Raw genomic sequence first — 12,300 nt, 5'->3', positions numbered from 1 at the left:
TAGAGCCATCCTGCAGACTGAAGGGTCATGGGTTCGATTTCAGTCAAGCTCATGTACCTTGGCTGGATCCCTATTCGGCGGGGGTGCATGGAGGAGGCAACCAATTAACCAATGGATGTGTCTCCCATCTGTGTTTCTGTCTCTTCCACCCTCCCACTTTCTAAAAATTAACGGGAAAATGTCCTGGGGTAAGGATTAACAAAATAAACAAACATTGACTCTAAAACAAAAATGACAATGTATCGTGGCGTTTAAAATCTATAGAAAGAAAATTTAAGTATGTGACACAACAGCACAGGAGTCAGACTGGTACATGGAGTTAGCACCTCAAAGGAATTCGAAATAAAGCTCAGGGCTTGGTTACTTACTGGATGTAGGGGGTGACTAAGTGTCCTGCCTAGAATCAGAATTCTAGTAACCCTGAGAGGAATAGCTTTTCTCTAATTCCTGGTTCGACAGTACACTCGCCATTCTAAATATATGATCAAAATCTCTAGGTATGCCAATTCCGCAAAGCAGCTGATCAGGTGCTGGCCACATACGGTAAAGGCAAACCAGCTTGAAAAGCCATTGAAAGCGGCAGAATAATAAAAGCAAGGAGAACGCATAGCCAAGTGCCTCGTGTCTCCGAGGTCCGCGAGCACTACAAAGGGAAAGGTGGGGCTTGTCCAAGAACTACAACTCCCAGAAGGCATCGGGCGGAGCACCGGGGTTTCCTGTCAAAGCTTACTTCCGGTCTTTCGGATGCTGACGCTCTTTTCCGGTACTGGTTCCTCCCCTCCCCCTAAAGGTTTCTTTGGGGTGCACGGTGAGTCCCGAGCAGGAGGGGGAGTCTCATGTCCGCGGCTCACTTAGCGGCGGAGGGTCAGCTGGGGGAGGGGCAGGAGAGAGGGCGCGCCGCGGAAGGGCGTTCAATCTTGGGGAGAGGCGAGAAGGGGGCAGAGTAGCCTGAGCCCATGAGGGAACCACAAAAGGATGTGGGGGCGAGGAGAATGGGATCCCGGGGGAAGGATGGAGGGTGGGATGCAGGCTGTGTGGGAGGACCCCGCGAGCGCGCGGTGGGGTCTCAGTGGAGCTGGGCGATGGAGGAGAGGGCCACGTTCTGGAAGGCAGCAGCCATGGGGGACTCCTGTGTCAGGGAAAGCTGGGGGTGCTGCAGGGCTGAGATCGGGCACCCCAAGAAAAGCCCTCTTGTAGCCACATGCTGTCATCTCAGAAGACCCTATCAGCTGGGGAGCACCTCGGTCCCCGGCAGAAAGAGGGTGGTGGGTATGCTGGTGCTTAGGCCGATGATCCGAGGGCTGGCAGGGCCGCGATGGCAGGAGAGGCGCGAACAGGCCGTCCCAGCGGCTCCGAGGCTGCTCTGTGGCAGGGGCTGCTGCTTCCGGAACATCCAAGAGCTTCCCTGGGTTTTCAGGAAGGACTGTGGGGAAGCTGTTGGTGATTTTCCGTGCTTGCATGGACTGCTCGCTTCGCCTCTTTCCCACAGATGAGGCTGCTGGCATTGCTAGTGTTGGCTCTACTTGCTGTCACACAAGCAGAGGAAGGAGCCAGGCTTTTGGCCTCCAAATCACTGCTGAACAGATATGCGGTGGAGGGGAGAGACCTGACCTTACAGTACAACATCTACAACGTGGGCTCCAGGTAAGGAGGCCCCGGGGCCGCAGGCTAGGCGCCTCTCAGGCTTCTTGGATTTCCCAGCTGGGACAGCACCAGCAGTGATTTCCCGTTGGGAGACCTCCAGCAACAGATAGGAGCGGACGAATGCACTGCTGGACCTAATGGAGGAGGAGGAGGACATTCTTGCCGAGGCTATAAGAAACCATCTCCCACTTTTTTTGAGTTGGGAGAGTTTTAGAGTGTGAGAGAAGCAGGAATTGTGAAACAGGGAGAGGAAAATGAGAAGGCGTAAAATGTGTGATTCCGTCTTACCTCAGCGTTTAAAGTTGCAGCTTCCTTTGTTTCATTAGCCTGTACACATTTTTGTTGCCTTTCTAAATTTTGTTCCCTCTAATTTGATCTTCCATATGCGTCTTTGCTCCTCTCCCCCTTCATCCTCCCAACAACACACACTGAGAAATTGAGACAAGAATGGGTTTGGGCCCATTTCTTCTACTAGATACTTGATATTTTGGTGCCTCTGAGGCATAGAATCCAGTCCTTACCCTGGATTCTTCGGTGCAACAAACCCAAGTTACTGTGGATGTGAGTCACATGTGTCTTTTGTAGTTGTGAATGTTCAGGACAAGCGGGCGGATTTGATTGCTGATGGCTTTCATTTTCATATCCATGACTTGCAAACCTTTTTTTGTTGCCTCTGTTTTCTAGTGCTGCATTAGATGTGGAATTATCTGATGATTCCTTCCCTCCAGAAGACTTCGGCATTGTCTCCGGAATGCTCAACGTCAAATGGGACCGGATTGCCCCGTATCCTCTTGACACTGGGTGATGAAGGCTGGCGGTGGGGGTGGGGGACGTTGCCACCAAAGAAAGCAGCGGGGTCCCTTCGAACGGCCCAGGTGTGCATGGCCGTTCTTCTGTCATCTCTCTGGGTGAGCTGGGGCAGGAGATACTGGTGGCAGCTGTGTTCGTGTGCTTTGGATGCCCCTGCGGTTCTGACGTTTAGGTTATAAGCCCTACGACATGCTCTGTTGGGAAGACGTTGACACTTACCAGTAGAGATGTTTGTGGCCCAGCAGAGGAGGGCGCCTTTAAAAGAAATTCAACTGGATGCTAACCTGGGGGATCTTTCAAAGACTCTCCTTAGTCAGTGAGTCTCTTATTCTGATCTACCAGTTGTTTCCTGAGTGTTTTGAATTAGATTTTTTTCCCCATGTGAGTTAAAGTAGGTTTAGATTTTCTGATGAGAGTTAGTGTACTCTTTGTGGTTTTTGTTTGTTTTTATTTTGCATTTTCAAGAACTTCCTTCAGTTATAGTCAATGAAAGATTTTCTGTGAGCTTAAGTGACTAATTTTTCATCCATAACATATATTGCTTGAAAGTTTACTTTAGCCCTAACCGGTTTGGCTCAGTGGATAGAGCATCGGCCTGCAGACTGAAGGGTCCCAGGTTCGATTCCGGTCAAGGGCATGTCCCTTGGTTGCAGGCACAAACCCTAGTGGGGAGTGTGCAGGAGGCAGCTGATCGATGTTTCTCTCTCATCAATGTTTCTAACTCTCTATCCCTCTCCCTTCCTCTCTGTAAAAAAATCAATAAAATATGTTTAAAAAAAAAAAGAAAGTTTACTTTAAAAACTTCAATACTAAGTACATCATAGATTTAAAACTTGACTAAAAAGGCATCATATTGCCCTACCTGGTTTGGCTTAGTGGATAGAGCTTTGGCCTGCGGACTGAAGGGCCCCAGGTTCGATTCCAGTCAAGGGCATGTACCTCCGTTGCAGGCTTTTCCTGGGCCCAGGCCCTGGTCAGGGCTAGTGCAGGAGGCAACCAATCGAGAGATATTTCTCTCTGTCTTTCCCTCTCTCTTCCACTCTCTCTAAAAATCAATGGAAAAATGTCCTCGGGTGAGGATTAAAAAAAAAAAGGTATATTATAATATACTTTAGGCTTACAAAAAAGTGTATGTTTATTATTCTTGCAGAGGATTGCAAATATGCAATCACCACATGTATTGGCAACTTCTTTTGTAAATGGTGCATTTAGTCCACAACTTGAAAGGTTGTTACAACTTTAGCTTCATCTTTTCCCTTCCTTAACTCTTGGGCCAGTGCTAGCAATGTCTCCCATACTGTTGTCCTGCGCCCTCTCAAGGCCGGTTATTTCAACTTCACTTCAGCAACTATTACTTACCTGGCCCAGGAGGATGGGCCCGTGGTGGTGAGTTGCCCAAACGCTCAGATCTGCCTTTGAAAACTCTTGCAGAAAATTGTCAAGGTAGCCACTACATTCTGAGAAAGATAAGAAAGACCAGAAACGTGGGATATTGCCCTTAGGAAATATGTTTCAGATTATAAAGTTCCAGAATAAAGCAATTGAAATGGATGGGAGGGGAGTACTGTAGCATTCCCTTCCTCTTCATTCCTTCTGCTTGGCTTTTTATCTGGAATGTGTCAAATATTGCCCCGTTCATTGCTGTCTTCGCCTTTCCAATTCATCTATGCCGCTGTCAGATCATTCCCCATCTTCATTGTTCCCATGTCTTTCCCTTGCTTTGGATGCTCCTGCTCATTCCATCAAAGTCAAGCTTTTCTGCCTCTCATCGCATACCCTCCAGTAGTCCAGCTGCTCTCTGCCTGTCCTGCTTTCTCTCCACTCGACCCACAAAGACCCTCCATCCCAGTTCGGCCAGGCTCCCCCCAGTGCTGCATTCCCACTTTGCCTTGCCTCTGTTTGACGTACTCTCTCTCCTCCACTTCGTTATCCGACGCCTTCTCGAGACCCAGCTCTGAGCTGCGAGGCGTCTGCTTTCACAATTCCCATTGCCCTTTCCCACTCCTTCTTTCAATAATCATTCACCGAGGCAACTGAACGTCTGTCGCTCTTATGTTGCGGGCACTTGAACATTTAATTATTTATTGTCTTCAGTAGTTCTCTTTCTTTATGTGTAGGTCTTCCCCCCACCCTCACTCCCAATTTAATACACACCCCTTGAAGCCAGGGACTTTGTCTTAGATTTCTCTCTGTTTCCCATATTTAATAGAAATAGTAGTCAGTAATCTTTGACTGATTGATGTAAAGGTCAATAGACGTTTATTGAGCCCCTGCAATGTGCTGGACCCTGGGGGATACCAAGAAGATTAAGATGCTGCCCCAGCCCTCAGGAACCTTAGGTCATGAACTCATAAAGGCCTCTGACGGGACCATATGATGGGCTGTTGGCTACGTAGCAAGTACACAGTAGGGAGAGGACTTTGAATAACGTCAACCATAGAACTAAACAACATCCAAAATTCTCGTTAAATGCACATTCTGAATTTTCTTTTTTTATAAACCACGTGGAGCCATATTTCTGTAATCCCTGTTACATTTCTGCATCTTGTGTCATTTCTACTTTCAGAATCAGCTTTAGAAGTAGTGCTGGGGTGTAAAGCACAGCACAGGGAATACAGTCAGTGATATTGTAATAACTAGCTGTGGTGCCAGGCGGGCACTGAAATACCAGGGGGAACGCTTTGTAAAGTAGATGACTGTCTAACCACTATGCTGTACACCTGAAACTAATATAAAATAATATTGAATGTAAACTGTAATTGAAAAAATATTTAAAATAGCCTGGCAGGGTGGCTCAGTTGTTTGAGCTTCCTGTACACCAAAAGGTTGCCGGTTCGATTCCTGGAAAGGGCACATACCTGGGTGGTGATTTTGATCCCCTCTCAGGGAGCATGCAGAAGGCAACTGATTGATGTTTCTCTGTCTCTCTCTGTGCCTCTCTCTTCTTCCTCCCTCTCTCTACATGTCCGTGGGTGAGGATTAAAAACAACAGCAAAAAGACATAATAAGATACTGCCTCACACACACTGTGATGGCTGTAACAAAAAATGAAGACAGTAACGTGTTGGCAAAGATGTGAAAAAACAGAATGCTAAAACACGGCTGGTGAGGACATAAAATGCTGCTGCCGCGTTGCGAAAACAGTTTGGCAGCTCCTCAAAAAAATAAAAAGAAAGAAAGAACCAACTTTTAGGACTCTGGTTCCACATGGTGTCTAATGGGTTAAAAGACAAAAAACCAAAGGCTCAGCTGCCACTTTAGAACGAAGTTGTTTGCAGTGTGCTGCAAAGTCTTGGCCTGCTCCCCAAGACAGGAATGTGGGCCAGACTCAGCCCCCCTAGTTATGTGCTTTTGGGCAGGGCTTTGTACTGTCCAGAATCTTTCTCATTTCATTGGGGCCTCGCGGCACTCGGTACAGAGGAGTATTTCCACGGGAGGAATGAGGAAATGAGTGGCAAGTGCCAGTCATTCCATCACACGCTTGGCCCTGCAGCGGGGCCAGTGGGGGTGAGCCACTCTTTCCTAAGTCTGAGTCTAAGGTAGAAGGATTTGGTTTGAATTTCAGCTGCATCCCTGGCCTACTTGTTTAGTAAATGCTCATCCTGTGTTTCTCAGGTCTCCTGGCTCCTAATTTACTCCCCTTTACAACACAGTAAGGATCATCCAACTCTCTCTAGTTCAAAAGCTCTTCTTCCTCTTGAAGCTCTAAGAATCTAACACTTAGGCCCTGACTGAGTAGCTCAGTTGGTTAGAGCAGCGTCCTGATACACCAAGGTTGTGGGTTCGATCCCCTGTCAGGGCACATACAAGAATCAACCAATGAATGCATAAATGAATGGAACAACAAGCCGATGTTTCTCTCTCTCAAGTCAATTAAAAAAAAAAAAAAAAAAAGCATGTTGCATGAAAGGAGAGAAGGTTAGCACTCCCCTTGACAAGGATGGAATTGGCTGTCGGGCCTAACAACATGCATACGGTTAAGGCATTGCCACCTACTTCGTGGCATCTAACCACTGTTTTTATAAGCCAGTCAGAGAAAGATAAATACCACATGATCTCACTCATTTGTGGAATATAGAGAACAACATAGACTGATGAACAGGGACAGATCCAAAGACAGAGAAACAGCGATCAGACTATTAATCCCCAGAGGGAAAGTAGGGGAGGGAGGGGGTACGGGAAGAGATCAACCAAAGGACTTGTATGCACGCATATAAGCCACAGCAATGGACATGGACAACAGGGGGATGAGAGCATGAGTGGGGGGGGGGGGGTAATGAGGGGGATGAGGACACATTTGTAATACCTTAACTAATAAAGAATTTTTAAAAAAGAATAACGCTTAGAACTAGGTTGGTTGGGACTGCCCTTTCTCAGGTGAGACAGTGTGGGGCTTGCCTTATGTCCTGCTTTTCTTTTCAGGTTGGCTTTACCAGTGCACCTGGACAGGGAGGAATCCTGGCTCAGCGGGAGTTTGATAGGAGATTCTCACCTCACTTTGTAAGCCTCACAGTGTTGTCTGGGATGAGACCACCTTGGGTTCTGGGACCTCTTAGCCTCCTTAGATTTGTTTAGTTGGTTGGTTTTTGCCGTATCTGTTTTTTTGGTGTCTGATACAGCCATCAGATATCCTGATTTAACTATAATTAGAGATTTTTAGTAATGAGATCACAGTTATCAGAACCAAAAAACTGCCCTTTTTCTTTCCTCATCCTTGAGTAGAACCCCATCTTGGAGTCCTGAGTCTATTTTGAGATTTAAAAAGAATATCTGCTTAGATTCGAAGAGTTGTAGAGCATGGGAAGGTGAAGCGGGAACTTAGCTGTGGTCTAGTCTAAGAGAATTTTTTGAAGATTTGCCTAAAGTTCTGAATGAGGAAATTCACGTACTCAACCATTCATTCAGTGAATAATTATGAGGTTCCTAATTATGTGTTCGGTTCAGTGCTTTGCTTTGGGAAACAATGGTGACCAAGACATAGCCCTTTTCATAAAGATCTTAGGGGCTCCTAGGGACTCAGAACAAGTCACCGAGGGGAGAAGCTCTGATGGAGATCGTATACAAGGTGCGGGCGGAGCATGCAGCAGGAACATGGAGCCTGGTCTGAGTCAGGGCGGGTTTCTGGAGGAGGAGGTTGGCAAGGATGGGCATCGTAGGGAGAGGAGCAGCTCAGTGAGAAAGAGCGAGGTGCCACCCAGGGATGGCGAGTAGTCTAGGAGGCTGGAGGGCAGATGAGGCGGAGGAATGGGGGAGGGGCTGGAGACAGTGGGGTTAGATCACAGGAGGCTTGACTGTCAGGGCGATACTTGGCCATCTCCCTCCTCACAGATGGTCTGGAAGAGAAAAGCTTTTCTTCCCATCTGGGTGGGGTCAGGTGAGGCTTTGGCTTCACAGCGAGAAAGATGGATTGGTCTTCAGAGAGCCATTCTCCCGCAGGAGTGGTCAGAGGAGCCTTCCCACCTTCCCTTCAAGGTTCTGCTTAAAATGTGGGCGGGGCTGCTCCCTTTCTCATTGGCCCCCTCCTTCCTGGTCCTCTCCTGTGCCCTCCTCCCTCGTCTAAGCAAGGCCTTGTCTTCCACAGCTGGACTGGGCAGCCTTCGGGGTCATGACTCTCCCCTCCATCGGGGTCCCCCTGCTGCTGTGGTACTCCAGCAAGAGGAAATACGACACGCCCAAGACCAAGAAGAACTGAGGGGCTTGCACAGCCCTCCCATCCCAAGAAATGCAGGTGCTTTCCAGACTCCAGAGGGATCTCAGATGCAGTCTCCTCCCTTAGCCCTCGGCCACCTTCTCCTGGGCCCTGCCCTGCTCTCATCCCGAGGGAAGGACTGGGCCGAGGACTACGAGAGCCTCCTCGCTTCCCTCTTGAAGCCATACAGACAAGAAGGCCCGAGCCTAGAGGTGCCCTGGGGTGTTTTGCTGGCGTATGAGCTCTCCAGTGCAGGAGGGGGCCTTTGGAGACGGCATGACACCGCCCCCATCTGCGCTCCCCTCTCCGAAGGGGAGAGAAGATACAGTGGAAGCTGTGGGACTCTCGGAGGCTGCCCAGCTCCTGCTCCGGGTTAGGGAAGTGCTTATCAAATGGGTTTTCTAATAAAAACAAATGCCACACTGACTTGCCCGTTTTCTCATCAGCTGAGTGAGTGCAGGTTGTTGGGGCTCCTGGGCAGGTGAGCCGAGTCCTGCCTCCTTGCTGTGGGGGTGTGGGTCCTGTTCCCATGGAGATACTGTCTGTCTGCTTTTGAGCGCCTGCTGCCTCTCTGATTTCCCTCTGCTCTCACCAGGCACCACATATTCCCCAGAACCGGTCTTTTTTTTTTTTTTTTTTTTAAATATATTTTATTGAGTTTTTACAGAGAGGAAGGGAGAGAGATAGAGAATTAGAAACATCGATGAGAGAGAAACATCGACCAGCTGCCTCCTGCACACTCCCCACCAGGGATGCGCCCGCAACCAAGGTACATGCCCTTGACCGGAATCGAACCTGGGACCTTTCGGTCCGCAGGCCGACGCTCTATCCACTGAGCCAAACCGGTTTCGGCCCCAGAACCGGTCTTGACTGTTCGCTCCTCTTAGCTCAAGGAGGGGTGGGGAAGCCGTTCTCACGCCGGGAAGACATTCTGGTCTCCTATACTGACTTGTTTTTGTAATCCTCACACGAGGATATTTTCCCCCATTGATTTCTAGAGAGAAGGGGGGAGGGGGCGTGGAGAAACATCCATGTGAGAGAGACACATCGGTTGGTTGTCTCCTGCACAAGCCCTGACCAGGAATCGAGCCCAAGATCCTTTGGTCCCCAGGCTGACACTCTGACCACGGAGAAAACTGGCCAGGGTTTCTTCCTGACTTCCTGAAAAGCTCTCTTACACCTGGTTCTAGTCCTCCCTCTGTTTAAGAACCAGCTTTTCTTGAGCTTGAATTATGCCTCTGCTCTGAGCTCTGGCCCGGGGGCAGCACCGGGATGCCCTGAGCTGTCCCTAAGCACGGCCTGTGGAAAGGCGGTGGGGAGAAGCCACTCCGAGCTGACTCTGTCCAGCCCAGGAATGCCGTGGTCCGAGAACAGCCTCCCAGGCAGGGGAGCAGCCCAACAAACACCCGCTTTGTTCCTGCCACGAGTCTCCCAGTTTAGACTCTGTTGGGGATGGGGGGGGGGGGGCCCGGCGTGCTGCCCAACCGGTTTAACCTTTCCTCTGCCCAGCAGCGGAGCCTCTGGGCCCCAGGAAGGATGAAGAGGACGTGGAGGCAACGCGAGGCTCCAAATGGAGTGGCCCTCCACCAGCTCACGTCCCTCCTCCAGGGGCTGTGGCTCGGACACCCCGGGACCGGGACCGGCCAGGTGAGAGGGCAAGGAGGGGACCCCACCACGCTGTTGCCAGGGGTCCTGGTGGAGCCCTGGGGCTTGCTGGGGAGAACGGGGAGGAAACAATGGTCAGAGCTGGGGCTGAGGAGGAAGGGGAGCTGGTCCATGAAGCATCCGTCTGGAGGGGGAAGCACCCTTCCACCTGCGCGTCTCCGGGAACAGCGTGCTCACCTGCAGGAGGCGGTGTTGTGCCCCAGGGGCCAGGATGAGCTTCCTGACCCGAAGGTCCTAGAGGACTCTCCTCGCGTCTCCACTCAGAGGCGCTCCTTTCCCGAAACGGGCGATCTGTACCTTTCCTGGCGGAGCTCAGCACTCCGTCCTGGGCCTCGTAAGAACGGGGGAGACTCCGGCGGGAGAGGGGGCGCGGACAGCCAACAAGAGCAGCATTGTGGAGGCAGTTGGTGTCACTGGCACCTTGAAAAGGGGCCAAAACCAGATACTTCCTCTCTGAAGGGATCCACTTCCACTGGGGTCGGATGGAATGCCAGCCCACCCGTGAGCAGTGGGCTTGGAGAATACGGAGCCTCTAAAACAGGTTCTCAACCTGTGGGTCGCCACCCCTTTGGGGATCGAACAACCCTTTCACAGGGGTCGCCTACGACCATCGGAAAACACAAATATAATTACATATTGTTTTTGTGATGCATCACTATGCTTTAATTGTGTTCAATGTGAACAATGAAATTGGGGGTCACCACAACATGAGGAACTGTATTAAAGGGTCGCGGCGTTAGGAAGGTTGAGAACCACTGCAATCTAGAGCAGTGGTTCTCAACCTTGGCTGCACATTAGAATCCCCTGGGAATCTTTGTAAAATCCTGGTTTCTGGGCCCCATCCTCCGGAAATTCTGTTTCTTTGTTATGGGGTGGGGCCACAACATTAGTAACAGAGAAACAGAATTTCCGGAGGATGAGGCCCAGAAATCAGGATTTTACAAAGATTCCCAGGGGATTCTAATGTGCAGCCAAGGTTGAGGACCACTGCTCTAGAGGCAGACTTAGCTGGAGTAGTTGGCTTTATGATTGAACCCTGTTCACTCTGAGGTAACTGACTGGGAGGAGGAGTGGTCGATAGCGTCCTTTGCTCTAATGGAAACCACCCTAGGAAGGTGGGAACCCTAATCTCCAGACTGTGTGCAGGTCTGCATGGCGGAGGGAGTGTAAGCCTGGGTCCCCCATCCTTCCTGGAGGTGGGGTACCATAACGGGCTCCTCCCTAAAAGGCAATACAGAGAGTAACCCAGCTGCCAACGTGTTCCAGATCCCACCCTGGAAGCCAGCTGACTGTTCCTCCCACGTTGTCCAAACTCTCAGCTGGCACCTGCTCACCCACACACCCAGCCCTGGTACCAGGAGGAACCAGGTGCCTGGGTGTCCACCTGCACACGCTAGGCTTGGGGACTCCTCCTGAAGGAAGTCAAAGGGAAACGGGTGTACGAATTTCCAAGAAACGGGGAAATGAATGCAGTGGCTCCGAGTGGTGGAAGCAGGACTGACCACAGACGGGCAGCATGCTGGGCATCCGCCCTCCTCATCCACCACTTGCTGGCTGGCTGACCTCAGGTAAAACACGCCCCTCCCGGAGCCTGTGTCCTCATCTGAACAATCGCGAAATTGTTCAGTTAGAGGATTCCGAGGCCCCCACGCCAGTAAAATGAGGCAGGTGTCTCCCCTGTGTTCTTGTGAAAGGAGAAGCTACCCCTGTCACCCATCGTGGGGTTTGGGGCCCAGCCAGGTAGGAAACGATGCAGTTTCCACATCTGGCAGCAACTGCCCTCTTCCTTTCACCCAGAACGAGGATTTTAGAGCAAGCATGGGCCGTGCCCCACCTGATCCAACCCTCTTCTTTAATGGGTCAGGAAAGGCACAGCCGGGTCAAGTGGCTTAACCCACACAGTGGCAGCTGGCGAATTTATTGAATAACTAGCAAGGCCCGGCACTGGTGTGCCAGTATTTGCCCGTTTCTCATTGAACACCTCCATTTTACAGATGAGGAAACCAGGCTAATTCATCACTTCTCCAGGCCCCGTAACTAGTGAGTTGGCAGAGCCAGCTAAGGTCTTGCAGCCCCAGCAGGGCTGTCAGGAGGAGGATCCAGTTACCTCAGGAAGTCCAGTGTCTGCCCATGCTGTCCTCTGCCCCATGGAAGATGTGGGGGTGAGCCAGCCACCCCCCACCCCCAGCTGGTACCAGGGGAGAGGGTAGCGCAGCCGGTCAGATATCCTGGCCTGGTATCCACAACAATGCGGAGGGAGCTGAGCTGCCTGGTCACCATGTCCCTGGGGCTGAAGGGAGGGCCCTCCTCAGATGTAGCTGACCCTGTGAAGGCTCCTCCCTTCATCACAGAAAGTACAATCTTTCCTCCTCTACCCCCTGCGGTAACCTGCCTCTTAAAGGGACCAACACGCAGTTTTGAAGCCAAATTGGAGGGAGGACCAAGGGCCTCCCTGACCCCAGGAGGACCTGGCTGTGAAGTCAGTTTCCAGC

At 50.8% G+C, this 12,300-nt stretch overlaps 1 protein-coding gene across 3 annotated transcripts; it reads left to right on the top strand.

The window, feature by feature from the left end:
* Nucleotides 1–497: 497 nt before the first annotated feature.
* SSR2 (signal sequence receptor subunit 2) lies at nucleotides 498–8,565 on the top strand. Of its 3 annotated transcripts, none has more exons than XM_081112288.1 (6): nucleotides 498–763; nucleotides 1,490–1,644; nucleotides 2,329–2,427; nucleotides 3,732–3,840; nucleotides 6,877–6,954; nucleotides 8,036–8,565. In XM_081112288.1, the coding sequence occupies exons 2-6, from the start codon at nucleotides 1,490–1,492 to the stop codon at nucleotides 8,144–8,146; spliced, it is 552 nt and encodes a 183-aa protein (XP_080968414.1). In that variant the 5' UTR covers nucleotides 498–763; the 3' UTR covers nucleotides 8,147–8,565. The 3 variants fall into 3 exon arrangements, with proteins under 3 accessions (XP_080968414.1, XP_080968413.1, XP_080968415.1); XM_081112287.1 differs by having other exon boundaries at nucleotides 739–808; XM_081112289.1 differs by lacking the exon at nucleotides 498–763 and adding an exon at nucleotides 815–864.
* Nucleotides 8,566–12,300: the final 3,735 nt, after the last annotated feature.

This window comes from Myotis nattereri (assembly GCF_964212035.1).
Source record: "Myotis nattereri genome assembly, chromosome: 18".
Lineage (NCBI taxonomy): Eukaryota > Metazoa > Chordata > Mammalia > Chiroptera > Vespertilionidae > Myotis > Myotis nattereri.
Note: the sequence above shows the minus strand (reverse complement) of the source record. Positions and strands in the feature narration are given on the sequence as shown.

What these genes read in the sequence shown, in the direction of transcription:
- SSR2 (XM_081112288.1), top strand. Translation starts at nt 1,490, where the DNA reads ATGAGGCTGCTGGCATTGCTAGTGTTGGCTCTACTTGCTGTCACACAA. An exon ending in ATCTACAACGTGGGCTCCAG is followed by an intron (nt 1,645 to 2,328) that starts GTAAGGAGGCCC and finishes TCTGTTTTCTAG; the next exon opens with TGCTGCATTAGATGTGGAAT. An exon ending in AAATGGGACCGGATTGCCCC is followed by an intron (nt 2,428 to 3,731) that starts GTATCCTCTTGA and finishes CTCTTGGGCCAG; the next exon opens with TGCTAGCAATGTCTCCCATA.